We start from the raw sequence: 20,795 nt of genomic DNA, 5'->3' as shown, positions 1-20,795 counted from the left end.
TAACATTTGATAATAATTTGTGTGTTTTCTTTCTCCTCTCTAGTGTTCATTATGGCTTCTGGACTTTTGGTTTACCCTTTTGGTTTCAACTCTGCTACTGTGAAGAGATTCTGTGAGAACTCAGACATCTACTATGCAGGAGACTGCCAGATTGGGTGGGGGTACATGCTGGCAATTGTTGGGGTCATGTTGTCTGTCTTTTTACCATTCTTTGCAAAATATGCACCAAAAGAGCACATATCTCCAACTCCAATACCTACTATTTTATAGTATTTTATTACTGTTTTAAGAACAGAACATTCCTGTCTACAGGTAATGGGCAGAAATTATGATAGCACTTCCCGTTAGCTGTGTTGCTGAAGAGAGGAAAGGAGATGGGGAAGAGAAGGTCAGATTCACAAAGACCAAAAGTGCATTGATAGTCTTCCGTAAGTATGAGCAGAGAACACTCTGGAATTGAAATAAGATTAATCAGCAGCCTTTACACTGCTCTAAACAAATAGTGGCATAATGCCTTAGACAAAAAAAAAAATCAGTTTATCCTCAAAACATCTGTCTACCTCCCAGTTTCTTTTGTGTCTCAAAATCGTAAGTCTTAAAAGCTTCAATTCACTTTTGATATATTATTAAACGTCAAAACTTTTATGAACCCAGTAACTTTAAAATCGATTATGATATTTTGTTACAATTATTTTGATTAGTGAAAAAAAGCACCTGCTAGTAGCCATGGCCTAAAATTAAGCTTGATAGCTAAAAAGAATTGTATACAAGAAAAAAGTTTCTTTTTAGTCTCTATATATACATATAGTAAATTGTGGGCACATTTTTTACTACTGCTCTAATTGCCAAGATTTAGAGTCCTCTGCATGAAGTCTTGCATAAAATTTAGATTTTTTCTTTTCTGAGAGATCTAACTACTTCCAAAGGCTTCATGATGATTTAATAGTTTTAACAACAGGGGTAAAAAATGCTAAGAATTCGGTTTTGGTGTTTCTTAAATTATAACTTTAAGTGGAATTTTACAAAATTCATTGAACTATTACGACTTTAGATTTTGGGGTGTACTGTTTGTTTTTTAAGGCTGAAAACAAAAATCTCTGTTTACAAAACTGTCTGTGCCCAATGGCCCTTACATGTAGTGATAATCCAAGCCAGAATGAACTAGATTCTAGTATTTCCATTACAATTAAGAGTCCATTGCTGTAAAAAGACAAAAGTGAAGTGAAATGCTATTGAACTCAACTAATAAGAATCTGATGCTGTGTCAGAACTAGCAAATGGCCATATTTCATTAGTCTGTATGGGAATTTTGTGAGGTCTGATTTCCACAATAGCACTGAATTCATTACTATCAAGCATTGAAATAAGTGCACTTGATTGCCTTAAGCAAAAGAAACATTGGGTTCTAATCTCACCCACCTGTTGTGTTTTTCCTTTTAAATAAAAATAGAATTCTAATTCTATTCTCATCTTTTATTTTCTATTATTTATTAAAAAAAGAAAAATCACATAGATTATATTTAATTCAGAGATGTACTTCTTAGTTTTGTGTTTTGGCACAAACCAGGTGATCAAATTTATTGTTCTTCACTTAGCTGAGTCCAACTGATTCCTGAATTTTTATTGTTTGTAACGGAAGGTGTACGTGAAGGGACAGACAGAGACGTGTTGAGGATGTACAAGGAAATGCAAACAGATGGAACAATCACTGTGTTATCTTAATATACATCAAAGACTTCTGCAGTCTTGTTTACATCCCTCACCCTTCTAAACTTCAGTGGAAAGTTGTGCTCTTTTCCAAAATAATTGTCCTGTTGTTACATTTCCAGGCACTCTAAGAGCAAATTCTGCACACAAATTTATCGAGTTCCATTACTAATCTTTGAAAATACAGATTCCAACATAGAATGAAGTACACCAAGAAAGAGAGAGCACATGCTATGCACTTCTGCTCACAGGGACTAGGAAATTAAATCTTCTAAATATTTAACAAAATAGGTTGAAGGAATGCCCTAAAGTAAGAAGAATAAATTTCAGTCACTTCTGTACAGTACTGTGCTTTTCAGTAATGTCTTACACTTTTTTTAATGAATGGCTGAAACGGATAATTTTCATACAAGAGTCAGAAAAGTGAGGAATAACAAACAACATGCAAAAAGAAAATAATCACCATGAAGTAGAGAGACAGAGATGCAGGCTTTTCTTTCCTAACCAACCTGTGCCTTTACACTAGAACCATTATACAAGACAGGATCAATATGGTTAAAAAAAAAACCACCCAACAACTGAAAAATGTTGAGTAGTGTGTATAAACTGTATTGTGTAGGTTTTTTCTGTTTTGTGTAATGTTTACAACTGTTCACTTAATGTTTCACTAGAAAAAGTGATTTGTTAGTGTAAAGTAGGAACTTTTTTTTTGCAAAGACCTAAACACTTACTGAAAGTAAAAATCATTTTAGATTTTTATTAACAGCCATAACATACCCAGTAGACACAAACGACCTATTCCTGCCATTACTTATTAATGTAACTTTCAATGTGCAGAACTGGAAGCATCAATCATTCAACTGGAATCAGTGGGACTACAGCTCTGGGGTGGTGTTGATAACAGGCCTGGTCCCAGAGTTCAAGCTTCCTCTGTAATTTTAAAATACTGTTATGGCAGAGTCTTACCATTCACAACACTGCTGTACCAAATCCTTTACTTCTTAAACCTCAGCTTCTGTTGTGAACATCATCCTGTAATATTCTGCACCTTTTCTGAGTTAAGCTAATGCTTCCATGTGCAACTTTAACATTTTATAATACATGAAGGGAATCAGATACGTGTATGTGACCACCACAGTGGATAGACAAAACTCTCCTTGACACATCCACGCTCAGAACCAGCTTAGCACAGAAGGTGGAGGTGATTCTTACAGCAGTTAGCAAAGCACATACCTTAGATCTCAACTGGAACACGAGGGGGCTGTTGCTGACAATACATGTGCTGACACTGACAGATCACTTTTTTAAACAAAGACTGTCTGCGCGTTAAACTGTGTAAAAGCGTTTTCCTGTTGCAAGTCAAACAATTTACTGGACCAGGTTCAAGTTTTATTCTAAATATATAATTTTTTAAGTGTAACTAAAAGCTGTATTTTCCATTAATGTGTTTCTGCGTTGACTAGCTGGCTCCTTTTTAGAATATTAACTGTTTTCTGTATTTGACTTGTTGGATACAATATTTCAATTATTTTAAATGTGAAATTTCCAATTGCCAACACTGTATAATAAAATAATAAAAAACCCCATCCTGTTTGCTATTTTCTTGACAAGTCTTTTGTTTTACAACTCCCAACAGATCTGCTACAAAGCTTTTGAAGTAGGGGAAAAGGAAATAGAAACAGCAGGAATAACCTGTGAAAGTCAATGTCTGAAGGCAAAAGGCACATAAACATGTACATGGTCCATCCCTCATGAAAGGTGTTTATATGGCAAAGGCGAGGAAGTTCTGCCTTCAAATAATTCTTTCTTTTCAACTTCCTCTGTGTCCTTGAAGAATCTTCCTACAGCTTCAGGGTCTGTTGCTATTTTATACAGGTGTTAAACTGATTATTTGTTTAAAAAAAAAAGAAAAAAAAACCAAATAGCATATAAATGGGAACCCAAGGAATACCTGGCAGATACAGCTGCATCCTGTGGAATCTTTATGTAGTACCTATTATGTTCATTTCTAGCAAAGCTTTTACACGTGTTCTTGTCATCCAGCAAAGGAAAGGGCACCTGTTATTTGGAACTGAAGAAGAATAAAGACTGTCTTTTTACTTTCTACCCAGAGAACTTTGTGATGTTTGTTACCTATTAAACCATGACCAAATACTCCTCAAGAGAATTATACAGTCATTTTGAAACAGGTATTGAAGGAATTTCTCAAAATCGAAGATAATGAAAAGCAATGGAAATCTGAATTCTAACACAGTTGCCCTACTGCAAAATTTAGCATTTTAATTCAGAATTTCTTCAGTAAAGTCTAATGTACTATGTAACAAAACCCTGTTATTGCATATTTAACTGGGTGAGCTAAAGAAAGTAATAGTGAAAACAAAACATTGTTACTAACATTTGTTGGCTAACACAGCACAGTGATATTTCCAATTATTTAACCAGATTCTCCCTGTTAGCTTTGGGAAATATTTTAGCATGTCCAGCCTTTCTGGGTAATGATCAGTGAAAATTAGAGAAACCATTTCAACTTCTACATCTCATTCATTGTTTTTACATATGCTGTCATCTCAGCATCTGCAATTTTCACAAAGTCTTGGAAAGTGTTCTGTTCTGCAGCAGTTGCTGGTCTTACAGAGACGCACTTGAAAATGTTCCTTTTTGCATCATAGTTTCCCATGCACCTGTGCACTCGGCCTCTAATTAGTCTTGGAAGCTCACGGTCCTTCATCAAAGCATAATAAACAAATAAAACAATTATGTCACCTACCACAAAAGCTGTCTGCATGGCTGGATTCTGAAGAACATCAAACAGAAGGAATTTACATCAGCTTTTTTGTTATTATCAACTACCTAAAAGCTAAACTGAAAGTCCCACCTTTTTTTCTGAAACAGAAGTCTAAGGATGCCTAAGTAGTGACAGGATTACTGCTCTAGTTTGGGATCAATATGGTATAAGCATCCAGCCTGCCTTTTACACAGAATATTTCTGCTTTGTCAGAACAACACATTATTAACTTCATAAAAGGGATTGGAGCCTGTGTTATGTACAGACACAGAATACTCACAATTTCATAAAACACACAAGGCAGGGTCTCCTTTCCATCTCTCAGGAGAAAGTTCTTTGCCCCATAAGCTCCAGGTGTGACTGCAGAATCCAGTGTGCCTGTGCCATTTACAGAAATTAGTCATGGTGTAAACAAAGAGCAGTACTAAGAATGATACCCCAAGACACCAAACATCATTTACTACACAAAACCACTGAGATATATCAAGTCAGCATCAGCTTTCTGTGGGAACACATGCAAATCAACTTAAATATCTGCAGTCTTGTCAAAATAATAGCTGAGATGCCAACAGATTGTATATTCTTATTCACCTTGTTGTAAAGTTTAGTCATTTCATGTTCATTTCTCAGACAACAGCAATTAAATGCAAAGTGTGATGCACTAAAAGTCTGTACCTATATTTAGAAGCATCCCAGACTTGAATCTATTCCTACATTAATTGTGTTAAGAATTATTGTCAAACCGTACCTCTCTACAGAAGGTTCCTATAAAATAGGAAAATTGATTGTAACACATTCTAAAAACAAGGAAAGAAAATAAACAGCATGGAAGAAGCTTAAATGCTGGAAGATGACTGAATTATTAATTTTGTACCTATTTCAGTCACCTTTGATAGCTGAATGGATCTCCCAGAAGGAAAATTAGATGGTGCTCACAGCAACATTTTGTGGGTTTAAGTATTTCAGCTATTGTGCCAAAAGTGAATAAAATTTCTCTCTCACTGGTGCCCCACCATTATCATCAGTTATAGCCCAATCAACTGTGCTTACCTAAGACTTCAAATAACAGTGCAGTTTTGTAAGAATATTGACTCCAGTGCCTCAGACTTTCAATGACTGCAGACAGGATTCGCAAAGAATTCCTTTTGTCTCTGATTTTTATTTGAGATGATGGAACTTCCTTTCAGAGGAGGACAAAAGCTCAAGTTAGACATATACACTCATAATTTTGAAAGGCACATAGACATTTATATATTATGCTAAATAGCCAATATTTACATTAGAGCATTTGTTCAGAATATACAAACAACTCCCTGCAAGTTTATAACATAATGTTGAGGATTTGTAGTTATTATAGTATGAAAATCTCAATTCTAAATTTTCAGAAACTTAAGTGTTTACTAAGACAGCTTGGGCTGACAAAAGCTTCATCTTTCATCAGTTTTCTTTTTTTTTTTTTACTGCTTTCTTCATTGTATATTCCTATTAACTCTCCCCATAAGTTTTACCTGACTTTTTTCTTCTGGGACAAAATCAATTTGGTTTTCATTCATTTTATTTTGCTGAATGTTGTAGTTAAATTTATATGCTGGACTATGACCCTGCAGACTTCTTGATGCAGGGTTAGGTTTCACTGGCCACTGTCCTTTAGCTGTGTTTGTCTGGCTGGTTTCTGTTTTGAGGAGCTGAGATGAATTACGGTTACCAGGGGGTTTTTGCTGCTGGACAGTTTTCCAATTATTTGAAAGGTTCCCAAACTTTCGAGTAATTCCACTCTCAGACCTTGAATCTGCTGTGTTGCTCAGAGTATACTCATTTCTGTTCCTGCAATGCAACATCAGACACAGTTCAGTATCACAGTATCTGTTCTGAATACTCAGACACGTAATTAAGGTATATAAAAGTAATCTATGTATTGTTGCTTTAGCTTTAAAAACATCCAGACTTAGAGCACTTGAGTATACACTGAAATAAATCCACATGCAGGGATCACACCTGTGCATAAATCCAGCTGACTTCAACAGGCCTTAAAACTTCACTCAATTATTATCCTGCCCTGTACAAGGGATCTTTCCTGATCCAAGATTCACATTTTTTTCCATAAGTCTAAAGTAAAATAAACAAAGTTTCTTCTGAGAGTGATGTTTCCAAATTCTTCTACCACCATCACTGAGGAAATAATTTTACAACAAACTCTAGTGCTGACATTATTATTTCTAACACAGTTCTTTAATAAAGGCAGCTCAGAAATTCCTCCTGTTCCATTTTGTCTTGCTTGAAACATTCACTCTCTTTTTGCCCTTGGAAAGGAACAGGAGGAAGGGAACAAATGGACAGTTGTAACATTGCTGGAAGTTTTCCTGCCAGCTCCAGGCATCAGAATCTGTCAGCTTTTCCTGAATCTGTAAAAGCACAGTTATGTTCAGTCTTAATTATAAGTTTTTATATAAAATAAACTGATGGAATCTTATTTGGGTCTATTGATAAATTTGGGTTGGAAGTGGGCCAAACTTCAAGTAAAGGCAAATCTCAAAAAATTACCAGCAAAATTCAATCAATTTTTACGGTAAGACTGAATTATAGGCCTGATATTGGGTCTAATTAAGAGGCTTCATTAGGTACACTGGAAAGATATGTCATTTCAGTGGGGTTTGACTCATAAGCACATTGTAATTATTTAGGACTACAGTGATGATTTGAGAATTAAAAGGGTCTCTCTGAATGCTACAGGAATATGGGAAAATGTAAGATGTATTTTCACATGAGAACAAAAAGGAAGAATAATAGACATTAAAGACTCCACCAACCTGCAGGCAGCCAAGTTTTTTCCAGCATTTGCTAAATTAAACTTTGATGCATTTGGTGGTTTTATGAGGGAAGGAGCCACCTGATGTTCTGTTTGGCTTTCAAATATAAGTTTAAAGTATCAGTGACATAGTAGCAGCTTTATTGTAAGAAAGACACCTGGATCATAGTTTGTGAAACAATTAGTATCCAAATAAAAATCAAAAAGCAACAAATAACCTGCTTTTACATACCCACTGTTTGCTGCTTTCTGCAATTCAGCCACTTCTGGGTTTGCAGTTCCCCAGCCTAATTTTCAAAAGGCAAAGGGTTGAATATGGGTACAAACAGAGAAGATTGAAAGGTAATAGGTCTATTATGTAGGGCTCCTACTCTATATCTGCTTAATGTCCCACAAACAGGCTCACACAGGAAGGAGAAGGTGGGAAAAAAAAAAGGGAATGGGATCCTTTGATATTTGTAATTATAAGGCAACTTCTAACAAGTAGGTTGCTTCTCTAGACAACGGTTCATTTACAAACATTAGACTTGTTAGCAACAGAGACTTTTTTACTGTATTATAAGGAAACTTTTTAACTTTATTACAAGTAGACCATAATGAAAGCACTAAAGGCAGAATTCTACACTGTTCTTTCCAAGCCCAAACTGAAGAACAGAAGTTCCTTTCTGGACTACAAGAAAGACATCTTACAAATGTTTCTTCTTGTAACACAGGACTTGAATGTTGATTGAAATCAACTGAAAACAAAAGGTCGGTTTCAAGAGACTCGATTTAAATGCCAGTGCTACTTCATTCTCCAACACACAAAGAGTCAAACTCCCTCTAGACACAAAGTATAAAAAGCTCAATTGTATGGAGGAGAAAGAAGTTTCCTGGAGGACAATTTTTACATAATGAACTTTTCAGAAATAGATATAAAGGGTGCATAAAGTTCTTGATAAAGACAATGTCTGATTACTCAGAATACAATCAGGAAGTTAAGATTTATTTGATTTAGAGCCTCTAAAAAAAATAAAATATATCTTATTTACCAAATGATGGGGGAGAGAAGTCATATGTACGAGTCCCAGAACCGGCACCTGGCTCATTTTTAATTGGATTTGAAGTGAGGGGCTGTCTAGTTCTTTTTTTCTGATTGAACAGCGGTACAGGCAGACAACCTAAAATTAAAATTCAAGTAATAATACCATATTAATAGCAAAAGGATACACAATCTACACTTAATAAATAAAATGACTTAGTTATTTTACATCACCCATAGGAATTACATTTCATAAACACATAACAGACCATTCCCTCACAGAACTCACATTCCCAGCCCTCTGTCCTGCACATAATCTGGTGAAGGAAACCTCTCCCTGAGTGGCCAGTTCCTTGAATCCAGCCAAAATCTTGCCCTGTGCTGCAATAAACAGGTAACCCGTTGAAGTCCACTCAGGAAATGGGGATCTAGGGCTGAATTCTGAACATCCTGTGTGCACACTGCATGTATAGTTATGTGTGTGTATATATATAAAAAAATATATTTATATATAAAAGGATAACGAGGTGTGAATGGTAAAGCACAGAACAAGGGCCAGTACCTGCTGTGCTGCGAGTTGAGGTGTCACCAAAACTCCTTTTCATTTCTTTGCTGAGTCTTAACAACGATGTATTGATTACTCCAAATTTGCTGTATGGAAGTTAGATAAGCAAAGTAAACTAATTAATGCCGTAAACACATCCAAATTTTATGTGATTTTGGCAGTTTCTGTGAACTCTGCAGACCCAGTGACTGGCATCACTTCAGACACAAGCCTAAAACATACAAGCAGCTGTACTGCATTTAGAAGATCCACAGGTACATACATAACATGCAACTGGTTTTTGCAGATTAAAGGCCCAAATGATTATATTTTTGAAGTAAAAGTTGTATTGTCTACTTTTTTTAAGTGCTGAAAAAATATTGAATTCACTCCTGAATTTAAAAGTACACATATATCCAAATACAAGGATTTTTGTTTTAAAATTCCTGAAAATGGAACACTAATAAAAAAATGCGTATTTATACATTGCAGCCAAAGGTGATGGCAAGGTACAAAGCTTTGAAGAGAAAACCAGTTTAATTATTATGTGAAAAATAGCATTATGGTTCAAAAATAAACTTATTTTCTGCACTTCATGGTACAGATCTAAAACCTTTAGCCAATTCCCTCATACATAAAATACATCACAAATCAAAAAGACATTACTATAAACCAAATATTACAAACAGAAGAAATATATATTAGCATGTTAGGTATAGGTACTTTGCCATATTTGGTTTTTGATTAATCTATTTGTAATCTTTGTGTATTACTGTACACATTGAGGATACTACAGAGACTGTATGCAGCTTTACTTTCTATTTTATCAGATTTAGCTACTGGTGCATATTGCCTTCAGTGGTATATGAATAATACTGCATATTTAGATGTATAAATAATACAAGACATTCCCTCTACATTTATTTTGATCTGACAGTTAACCATACGCAGCTATTAAAGATGTTAATAAGAATGAAGCGCAGCTTCTACCACAGCTGACTAATAGATCAATTTAGTCTTTACTTCTGTGAGATACATCAATTACACGTGCGATGACATTAAAGCAGCCTCTAGTCCATTGTCGTTATACAATTTAAAGCATATTCCTAGCACTATGAAACCTAATGGCCCCCAGTAAAACACTTGTAAAATAAAACCCCATTAAGTTTTACATTTCAGTTTATAGAGAGTTTTTGCACCGCACAGGAGCTTAGAGCGTGTTGTTTTCTGGCCTCTTCTGAAGATAAGCAACTAAAACCCAGAGAAAAACGCTGTAGAAAAACAGTAAGCTCAGGCAGAGCAGGGCGACCCTCGGCAGTGCCTCACACGGAGGCGGCAGCGCCGGCCGCGGGCTGAGGGCTCTGACGCCGTGGGGGGAGCCTGAGGGTGTGGAGTGAGGGTCAGCCCTGAGGGACTGGACTGAAGGACGGGGGTGAGGGTCAGCCCTGAGGGACAGGGGTGAGGGTCAGCCCTGAGGGACTGGACTGAGGGACGGGGGTGAGGGTCAGCCCTGAGGCGAAGCCCGCCAAAAATAACGGGACACTCGGCCGCGCGCTCGCGCCTCCGGCGGTGCGAAAAATGGCGGGGAAGGCGCTGCGGGAGCCCCGCTGAGGGAACCCCCCGGCCCGGGCTGGGGCGAGGAGCGCGGCTCCCAGGAACCATTAAATCATTAAAAATCAGTCCTCGGTGGGGCTTAATTACCACGTGTAAACTGGCCCAGGTGGTGTCCAGCCTCAGCCTAAGAGAACACGGGGCAGGAGCTGAATCCCCACAAACGTGTGAACACAGACGTGGATGTAAATAAAATTATCCACAGTTTCACGTTGTTTTCCTCTACAACCACTGTTCTGGCTTTTACACGTGGCTGGTTTCAACTGTGTAAAACCTTAGTGCTTGGCATGCTTGGAGCCTGTTTTGTAATACTTTTTCTTCAGCCTTGGAAGGCTCTGGAGAGCCACATTGCAGTTCTATACACTATATATATATACACACATACACGTACCTTCATGACCTTAATAGCTAGGCTTAGTTTCATTTACATGTTATTATTACATACGTTTTTCATCTTGTGGCTTGCACTCCAAGCTCTCAGATGCACTACCACACATCTGTATGTAGCACATCAAGCCAATCTGAATTCTTAATAAACTAAATATCCTACATAATTTTTCAGAGTGCAAACATCGGCAAAGCACGGGAACAAGGGATTGGTCCCAGTGTTTATTTCTGAAGAGTTAAAACGTTCCAAGTGTTTACATTTATCCCCAAATTGGCAGGGGCCTGTCCTGGGAGACCAGGAGTTGAAGCGTTTGGACCGTAAGTGCTCTAAGGGGATAAAAGAAACCTCCAGGGCTTTGGTTCCTAAACTCATGTTTGGAAATTCACTGTCACTGTCCTAAGAACGCTGCTCTCAGGAGACAAACTTCTTGCATGTTAAATGAGGTAAGCGCACAGACGATCTCTGTGTTTCATTCAGCTTTTTGGAAGGAATTATAACCATTACAGTGCTAGCGGCAATAAAAGACAAACTATATGTTCTAGCCCTGCACATTTGCATTTTGCCATTTATTCCTCAAACTGATGCCGTGTTTAAATGCAGCAAACCCAGATACAGATCACGAATCGTGTTTTCGGGCAGTGTGTCAATGGTCATTTTGGCACCACCACTGAAGAGACGGGTCAAAGGACAGCACAGACTGTCCAGAGCGGTAAAATACAACTTTACTACTTTGTTTAATAAATTACTTACTCTGATTAAATATCTGACAGCTTCTAAGTACAGGAGTAATACAGTTGAGTGTTTAAGTAAACAGTCTCTCTGTATTAACTTGCTGTAAGGTTCAGCAAATCTGAATGCATAAACTGAAACAGAGAGAGGAACTTTTGTAGGAAATATATTCCTGGCAGAACTTGTCTAGATAAATCCTGTTTAGCTTTTCCTAGACCTACAGTCTGTCAGCCTGGGTTATAAAGCCTCTCCCAGGCACTAGCCAAACACTCTCTCAGTCACTGGAGTGTAATCTTAATAAAAAGGAATTGTTCAATAAACACTTTTTATTCCCTTGCAGTGTAACATTTTTTAATGTTTATATTGCGTGTCAGATACTAATTGCAAATACTTCTGTCACTGACAGCAGTTAAAACTTATTTTTCTGTTATTAAGACCGTTTATTCTAAATGCTTTGATCCTCAGGATGGAAGTTACAGCTGCTCTTTGGCTTAAGTTTCAGAAGCCTTTTCGAAAGCTTTTGGAAATGGAAGAAAAGTTGCTGACTATGTTTTTTTTGGGGGAAAGAACACAACTATTGTCCCATCGCGGTCTAGATCTGTTTCCTTTTTAGTAAGAGACTGCAGAAGTTAGAGGGTTGTCCCTGGCAAAGTTGTTTCAGTGTGTTAGAGGTCTGTGTTAGCAGATCCTGAGATAGAACTGGAGCCAGGAACGCTTGGTAAGTCAGTCATGGATAAATTGCACTGTAATTTCAGCTCCTGTTCCTTCTAATCACTGTTCTTCAGATTTCTAAAACGAAAAAGGTCGTACAAGCCCCAACATGCTTTGAGGAACTCAGCTGTTCTTGGTTTTATAGATAAAAATACTTGATGTTTCAGCATTTTGTGCAGGACTAGAGCCAAGATATGGTTCTTATTCTACTCGATTTGCTCCCTTTAAATTATTCTGCCCTTGTATAGTGTAATATTTATGCAACCAAACATACACGAGAATACTTGTTACACGTAGTTTGCAGTGCAAAAATGTCAGAGATATATAAGTGCACTATTAATGTTTACATTAAAAAAGTCTTTTATACTGTCATTAGCACAGGATTTACCTACATAGTATATATTATTAGAGGTTTCCTGGAGAAGTTAACTTTTGAACTGTGTAACAGTACCATGAGCAGCCTTGGAGACGTTACTAAATACGGAAACCAGAGGGGAGGCTCCTTGGGAGGGAGGAGGGTCAGGTTGGCAACTCCCACCTCAAAACGGGAGTCGAGAACTCTTAGAGAAATGTTCATTCACTTTCTTTCCCATCTGACCTAAACAGGCTTAAAGAGTCTCCTACTGAAAAGAAATTTTTTTTTTTCTTTTTGGAGGCAAACGTTTTACTTTACCATTATTCTCTGGTTTGCCTTCAGCAATTGTCAGAGCTGCTGAAAAGCATGACTTCCTCCTCCTCCTCCTCTGCTCTTGCTGAGCCTCCGGTGAGACGGGTCGGTATCTTCGGGGGAACTCATGGCAATGAGTTATCGGGGGTGTTACTGGTCAGGCACTGGCAAGAGAACGGAGCTGAGATCCAAAGACCTGGAATGGAAGTGAAACCATTTCTCACCAACCCCAGAGCTGTGGAGAAGTGCACGAGATACATTGACTGTGATCTCAACCGGGTTTTCGACCCTGACAGTCTTGGGTAAGAGCAGTTGGACTTTCTGTTGTTTTACTTTTAAAACTGCAGTTTTGAAAATCCTTTCCAGATTAAAATGTTAACACGAGTTCCTCTGCTGCTTTAACTGTGCAGTCACATAACTGAAATCCCTGACCTTTAACCCAAAAAAGAATGAACTGCATGAGTGTTAACAGATTCATTCCTATTGCTGGCAGAATGACTCTCGAGCCAACACATTACCTTAAACACAGCATTTTAAAATAGTATTAGATCAGCTGTATTTGTGTGAATTGGAGTATCACAGTTCTGGGTTGCAAAGTCATTATTTCTCACGTCTTGTGCAATTTAGCTTTGGAGCTCTCCTGAATACAATTATATTTGCAGGAAATGGCAGATAAAAGCAATTTAAGCGTTGACATCCGAGTATCTGAAAGAATGGCACACAAAGCAGGGAACTGTATTTAATTCCACTTATGTACAGTAAAAGATGAAAACTTGAACTTAGCTAAGTTAGAAATAATCTACGGCAAAAGGATAGCCAAAAAATCTCAATAATTTAACTGACTCATTATCTTAGAAGAAATGCAACCTGTAATTACTGTAAAATAGTCACTGATTTGACATTTTGAATAGGATTTGAAGTTTCTGTGCTCTTGAGATACCTATTCCAGAGGTGTACTTTGCTGTATAAACATTCTTATTCTTGGTATAGTTGCATGCTAACCAGGTAATTCTGTTTCAGAACACTTTTAATGGTAAAGGTGAATACCACTGAAGGAAATATATATTGCATATATTTTGCAAACATAGTTACTCTTACCCTGCACACCTTTTCAGCTGCCTTTTCATCTTAGAATTTTTTTGTTGATTATTATATCTAAGATAAACAGATGTTAACACATAAGCGTTGAGGTCATTCTTTTAATTGTTTACTTAGGAAAAACATACAAAAACCAAAAGTGGTTTTGTTTGCTTTTAGCTGCTTTGAACATAAAACACTTGAAAAAACAGCAGATTAAGACACCTGCAGGTTGTCTTCATTTTTTAAATAAAACTCCTCAGTAAATCCTATGAAGTTGCCTGGTCCTGTTAAAGCACTGCTGACTGTTTGGAGTAGCTTCCTGTGATCCCTTTCAGTGTAGAACTTTCAAGATTATAAATTAAGATTTTTACAAAATAAGAAAAAGGAGAGTGAAATCCTTATATTACTCCAAATAATGGTGTAAGTCCCATTGGCTTCGATAAGAAAGATAAATTTAACAGTCTTATGTGAAGAAACCTCAAATTCCAAAGACAGAACTAAAGAATACAAAGGTAGATTATGTGATACACAGAGTCAGAAATAGAAAAAGGAGCTTTAGAGGGGCTCACATAAAAAAATCTACTCCACCTCCATCACACCAGTGGATCAACTGCATGTAGACATTCCTAGCAGATTATGTCTTGCCATTTCTAATGATCCAGCAGTGGTGATCCCATAATTTTCCTCAGCAACCTCCTGTGATGCTTAAATACCCATGCAATTAGTAAGGTGTTTTGTTAGCATTTCACAAAAAACTTCCTTTATGCAACATAATACTGGTATTTCTTACAAAATTCAAATATCACAAAGCTCGAGCTGTACTGAGAAAGAAAACTGAATTTAGTGCAAAACACTGTAGGTGTGTCTGGATTGTACTTGGGTGGTGTCCCAAGCCTGTCATCCAAACCAGATTTACTGTGCACAGGGACCAGGTCTGAGGCCACAGAGGCTTTATAGGCTGTTATTACACAGGAGAGATGTGTCCTGTGTCCTACAGAGCCCTCACACACACTGGAAGCAGATCCCAGACATTTCCTTAGGCTGAGACCAATTTTTTTTAAGGCATAATACAGGCTGAGTCACCTGAAATCACAAGTATTAAAACTTAGGAGGAACAGATTTGAGGCAGCAAAATACTCTGTGAGCTTTGAGACTCAGGAGGGCTGAAAGCAATGGAGTATGAGAAGACAAGAAATAAAACAAGTTACAAAAGACCTTGAGAGTGATGTCCAAGGCAAAACATCATGGACTGATGGCTGAATATTGTCATCAGTAGGAGGTGGATCCAATCTTGGAAGTGCTTCAAGATGTTGATAAATTTTTAGTTGGTTTTATGCATGAGCGAAATTTTGGGATGTAAAGAAATGAGAGAAGTAAATTGTCTCCAGCTAAAATCAGACTGAATGATTCTAACACCCCTCTGCACATGACACGTAATTGTAACACCTGGGGAACAATCCCACTTGCTTTTTTCGAGCACAAATTCAGCCAGTTTTAAGAGTTTGGTAATTAAATAGGTGATTTCAACTCCAGTCCATTATGGAATTAAAGTCAAAAGAAAAGGCTACACATGTTTTGTTGACTGTAAAGCCATGGAATGAGCTCACTAATTTCTTTGTGCTGATATTAACAGCAGGCCAGTGGTGGAAGATATTCCATATGAAGTGAGAAGGGCTCAGGAAATCAATCATATATTTGGTCCAAAAGGTAGTGATGATGCCTATGACCTTATTTTTGACCTTCACAACACCACTTCTAACATGGGTGGTACCCTTATTCTTGAAAACTCCAGGGATGACTTTACAATTCAAATGGTTCATTATATCAAGGTAAAACTAATTTAAATGAACTATTAAAATAGATTATTAGTTGTAATGTTGTATTACTATATATTATTTTGTAGTTTCTTTAAATATACTATTTTTTATTCTGCAAAACTGTTTAAAATATTTAATTACTCATAGGATGGGTTTTTTTTTAATCAGAGATAATTAATAATTTGATTATAATATCAGGTAATTCAGATTTTAAATCATCATAATAATCTTCATGTATTAAAATGAGCATTAGTAAGACTGATGGGCAAAAAGGAATGCTTAGAATAACAACTAAGAAAATTAATGTAATTTAATCTGCTTTCACACTGATCTGTCAGGAACTTGGATAAATTTGGGTCACACATGCTAAATAGTTAAACATTAATTTCATTAAATAAAGACATGTAAAAAATAATGGAACTGGGTAATGAGAAATGTTCCCTTCATCAGTATTTATAGGAATAGAGATATGGCTTTAGAATCTGTTTGATTCTGCTGTTGCTGAAACTGATAAATTTTAATAGAGTCAGGTTTGCAAAAGTGCTGGTTGAATTCTAGTGACAATGACTGATGGAATCCAGGTTGGGCCAAAGGTGTGGAATTTTATTTTTTTTCCTTAGAAACAAGGTCTATTTTAACATTTAAATTTTTTCTTATGATATGTATTCCATGTAAATCTTTCTAAGATATTTGGAGCTATAGAAAACTAAAATTACATGAAGGGCAGTGGTGGGCAGTCATCAAGAAAGATATCTAAACCAGCAAAAATGGCAAAAAAGAAGATTGAAATAAGGCTTAATTCACAGTCTGTGTCCTCATAACAGAACCTAGCATTTAAAAACAAAATAAAACCAAAACAAAGTTGAAATCTGCTTTAGAGTGTTTCAATGCTAAGTTTTGGAACCCTGCTGAGGAGATTTTTCTCTGCTGGCAGTCTCAGACCAGAACTGTGCTCAGTTGTGGTTCAGTGGAGCTGCCTGGCCCGAGTTAATGGAACTGAGACCAACAAACACAGCTTTGTGCATTTTCTAAAGATGTCCTACTTCCTTGAGGGCCTTGAAATAAAGGCAACATATTGAAGACATTGTGTAAATCACTTCTGCATCAGTAATCTTTTGTGGCACAACATTTTAAACCATTTGCATAACAAAGGCATCTTTAAACCCTCTCCACAGAAGGCTTTGGCTCCAGAACTCTGCCCTGCTCTGCTCATCGAACATCCCAGCCTGAAATATGCAACAACTCGATCTGTAGCAAAACATCCTGTCGGTAAATATGAAAACTAAAGACTATTTTAAGCCACCATAAATGATTTAAAACATGGCTGTTTCCAGATGTGTTCATTTCTCTATGTTATGATCACCAGTAGTTGTTTGTTTGACAATATGCTTATTGAATTGGATTTATATGATTATTCATTCTTCTGGAGAGTTCTGATTTACACAATCAGAGTTCTGGCTTGCAAAATGCAGGAGCCAGATGGAAATTCTTAAACTCAATTAACTCACTTTTTGCAGAAAATATTTATAATATACGAGGAGAAGGAGGAAGTAACAGAACCAGAAAATCAATGTTTATGTCCTCTAGATAAGGCTGAAACACTTAGTCAGGAAGAGATGATGTGATAAAGGAAGGGGGAACCAATGTTCTGCATGGAATTAGTTAACTTTTTCATTTACAGAATCATAACCATAACAAAAAAATAATCATTAGTTTGCTTTTCCTATTAAACAATGAATTCTCTAAAATGCAGCATGAATAGACAGTATGAGGAAAAGAATAAGAGAAACAAATACATATTGGCTCTTTCTCTTACCCTCATAGCACACTCAAAAATGCACATACAATTCTTCAACTGACCCAGATTGGTGAGCTAAATTATCTGTTGCCTTAAGTCTCACAGAACTGTGCTTTACAATTCTGCTTAAAAACATTAAACACTGACCCATCAGACACCTATTTTTGCTGTGCAGTGTAAGCCTGTGTTATGTTATTGCAACATTAATAATCTCCCTCATCTGCAAACAGGAGTCGAGGTGGGGCCCCAGCCACAAGGTGTTGCTAGAGCTGATATTTTGGACAAAATGAGGAAGATTGTCAAACATGGCCTTGATTTTGTGCAGCTTTTTAATGAAGGTAATGAGAGATTACAACCTCCTGTGTCATGTCAGTGGGCTGTTTTAAGAGAATATTTAAAATAGGCTGGGCTACAACATTTTCACCCTTAAACAGGTACAAAGGGGTGGGGAGAGAATTGCTCTCTAAAATGAAAGTCAATACATTTGGTAAGATTTGGTTAGACCAGGGTACTATCTAAAATACATCCTGACAAAAATAGGTATTTAAAATTCTTTCAGAGTACATTTTATCAGTGGGGTTTGGTTGGTTTTTTTTTTTTTTTGGAAGTAGAAGGAAAATAATGCAGTTTTGCATGTCAGAATTTCCATTATTGTGCTGGAATGGTAAAGATTAAATACCACTGATACCATTCTGTGCTGTGCAGCATTACCAAACACAGGCCTTTCATTGATTTCTTCGTCTACAAAATAGATCTTTTTAACTATACAGGGAAAAGTCACATTTCAGCAGCAAATTTAAGCCTGGGCTTCATATGCTACAATATGTGACTGGATCATCATTTTGCAACTCACTTTGAGGGAACAACCCAATGGTTTGAGCCATTCTAAAGAAAATAAATAATGTATTGTTCTTTTTAACAGGCAGTTGTTCATTTTGACATTAAATTACATTTATTCTTTCTAGGAAAAGAATTTCCACCGTGTACAATCGAGGTTTTTAAAATAATGGAGAAAGTAGATTATCCCAGGAATAAGAATGATGAAATTATTGCTATTATTCACCCTAAACTGCAGGTAAATGCTGGAATAGTTTCTATTTCTGACATTTTCTATGTATTCTTGTGTTGCTCCTGCTACATTGTTGTGTATTTTAGTAATAAATATTTAAAATGCCAATATTCCCAATGGGTTCATTGAATACTGCAGACATTCCCTATGGTTCACTAAGGTCATCACTATTTCAGGGACTGACTTGGGAATCACTGAATCTAAAATAAGTTATGAACCTAAAACTGAAAAGAAAAAGACAATATGATAGCTTATATTTTAAAATATAAATCTAATTTTGAATTCTGAAATTTTTGAGAATATATTTAATCAATTGTGAGCATCTGCAGTTTCCTTCTAGTTCACCTCTACCAGCCTGAAAATGAGGGCCAGACATCCAAAATTACCAGCTGCAGATTAAAAGGAATTCTTCTAAAAGCTTTTGTCATAAACTGCAGAAATTATAATTGTTGACCATAAGCTCAGGAATTACAGAATATATAAAAACTTGAAAGTAAATATATCCTGTTTATTTTCTTTCCCTAAGGATCAAGACTGGCAGCCACTGAACAACGGTGATCCTCTATTTTTGACTCTTGATGGAAAAGTAATTCCCTATCAAGGGAACTGCACAGTCTATCCAACATTTATTAATGAAGCTGCATATTATGAAAAGAAACAAGCTTTTGTAAAAACAGAGAAAATTAAACTCAATGCAAAACACCTCAGGTCCTCAGTCTCAAACCAGAGCACTTCTTAAGAGTTTATTATGGATTTTCCGTAAAAAAGTGTGTTTCTTTGTGAAATCCAGGGTCAATCAGCAGTAATTCATGGAATAAATAGGTAAATGCAGAATCTAATTTTAAATTGTAATTTAATTAACCTTGCTGAGCACTTTTAAGACGAGACATACTGTCAGAATGCTGATTATGACTCCTGTTTACTTGTTCTAAAGGATTCCTAGAGATGTAAAGAATATTTTATGAAGTTTTTATGAAGATGCTTATCCACAAAACTACATTATATATAAAAAACCTACAGTTTTTCTATTTTATAACCCCAAACCTCCAATAACCAACACTTTTTAAAATGGGGTAAGATCCTTGAAACTAATTCCTCAGATAAACTTACAAAATGTGAGACAAAGGAAAAGCTGAGGAGAGAGAAACAAAGGTATATAATAAATGATATTATCTGCATATGTGACTAATTCCCACTGTGCTGAAGTGGAGGCCTTGGGGTTTGTTTTGTTTTTCTTTTTATACTTACAAAGATAAAAATAAGCTAAAAATACAGGATTCCTGAGAAAAATACACTAAAATGAAGTGTAAAGCTTTTCCAAGTATTACAAGATTTATTCAAGCTCTTTCTGATTGAACATTGATTCAAAGACAGAAAGGGTTGACTTCAGGAAATACTGAGTAGCTGGAAACATACTGGAGCAATACTGAAATTCAGAAAGAAAAGATGTGCTTAACCAGTGAACCTTTAGAAGAAAATTTCTATTGCAATGGAAAAAACCAGAAGTTTACAGTCATTTCACTTCCTAGATGTATCCACCTACTGCTTATAACATTTTCCAAACAAAACTTCCATCAACTGTTGTACCCCAAAAGTTTTCAGAGAAAAAGGCAAAATTTAAGCCATTACTTGGGTTTTGATGAAGAGCAATGCACAAACCATACCTGAGTATTTCAGAGTGGAAATTTGTGAGGATTCCATGTGGGGAGACTTCTCAGAATTTCGAGACTGGTTCTGTATCTGCAGAGAGAAAGTCTGTCATAGGAACTGAGAAAGAGAAGAAAATGGGGGTTTAATTTATTTTCTTAAGTTGTTTTTAACATATTTGACAATTTAGTGATAAACATTAAGAACTTTCATAAGGATACTCTAACTATTAACCAAAAGACTAATTGTCCAGATAACTCCCACATTATACCTTTTGAAAAGTGATGTCTTCCTTATTTACTACTAAATTTAAAGTATTTCTTCCTTGTCTTTGTGTAACTCCTATGGCAATCAAATAAAAACAGAGGACAGAAGGTTTATTGAGTTACAAGTTTTATTTCTTTAATTTAAATAA

The 20,795-nt window shown here is 36.4% G+C and overlaps 2 protein-coding genes across 2 annotated transcripts; one reads left to right on the top strand and one right to left on the bottom strand.

The window, feature by feature from the left end:
* Positions 1-2,908: 2,908 nt before the first annotated feature.
* SPATA22 (spermatogenesis associated 22) lies at positions 2,909-8,938 on the bottom strand. Its single transcript, XM_018076754.2, has 8 exons — positions 8,882-8,938; positions 8,330-8,458; positions 7,531-7,585; positions 7,300-7,395; positions 6,001-6,316; positions 5,543-5,672; positions 4,773-4,870; positions 2,909-4,501 (listed from the first exon to the last, which is right to left on the bottom strand). Exons 1-8 carry the CDS (start codon positions 8,922-8,924, stop codon positions 4,238-4,240), a joined length of 1,131 nt encoding a protein of 376 aa, XP_017932243.2. The 5' UTR covers positions 8,925-8,938; the 3' UTR covers positions 2,909-4,237.
* Positions 8,939-12,846: 3,908 nt separating this feature from the next.
* Positions 12,847-20,770, top strand: ASPA (aspartoacylase). Its single transcript, XM_008930479.3, has 6 exons — positions 12,847-13,271; positions 15,683-15,878; positions 17,042-17,135; positions 17,895-18,002; positions 18,630-18,739; positions 19,260-20,770. Exons 1-6 carry the CDS (start codon positions 13,024-13,026, stop codon positions 19,470-19,472), a joined length of 969 nt encoding a protein of 322 aa, XP_008928727.2. The 5' UTR covers positions 12,847-13,023; the 3' UTR covers positions 19,473-20,770.
* Positions 20,771-20,795: the final 25 nt, after the last annotated feature.

Source organism: Manacus vitellinus, unplaced genomic scaffold (assembly GCF_001715985.3).
Source record: "Manacus vitellinus isolate BGI_N305 unplaced genomic scaffold, ASM171598v3 scaffold_32_pilon, whole genome shotgun sequence".
NCBI classification, from domain to species: domain Eukaryota; kingdom Metazoa; phylum Chordata; class Aves; order Passeriformes; family Pipridae; genus Manacus; species Manacus vitellinus.
This window is presented reverse-complemented; position numbering and strand designations above follow the sequence as displayed.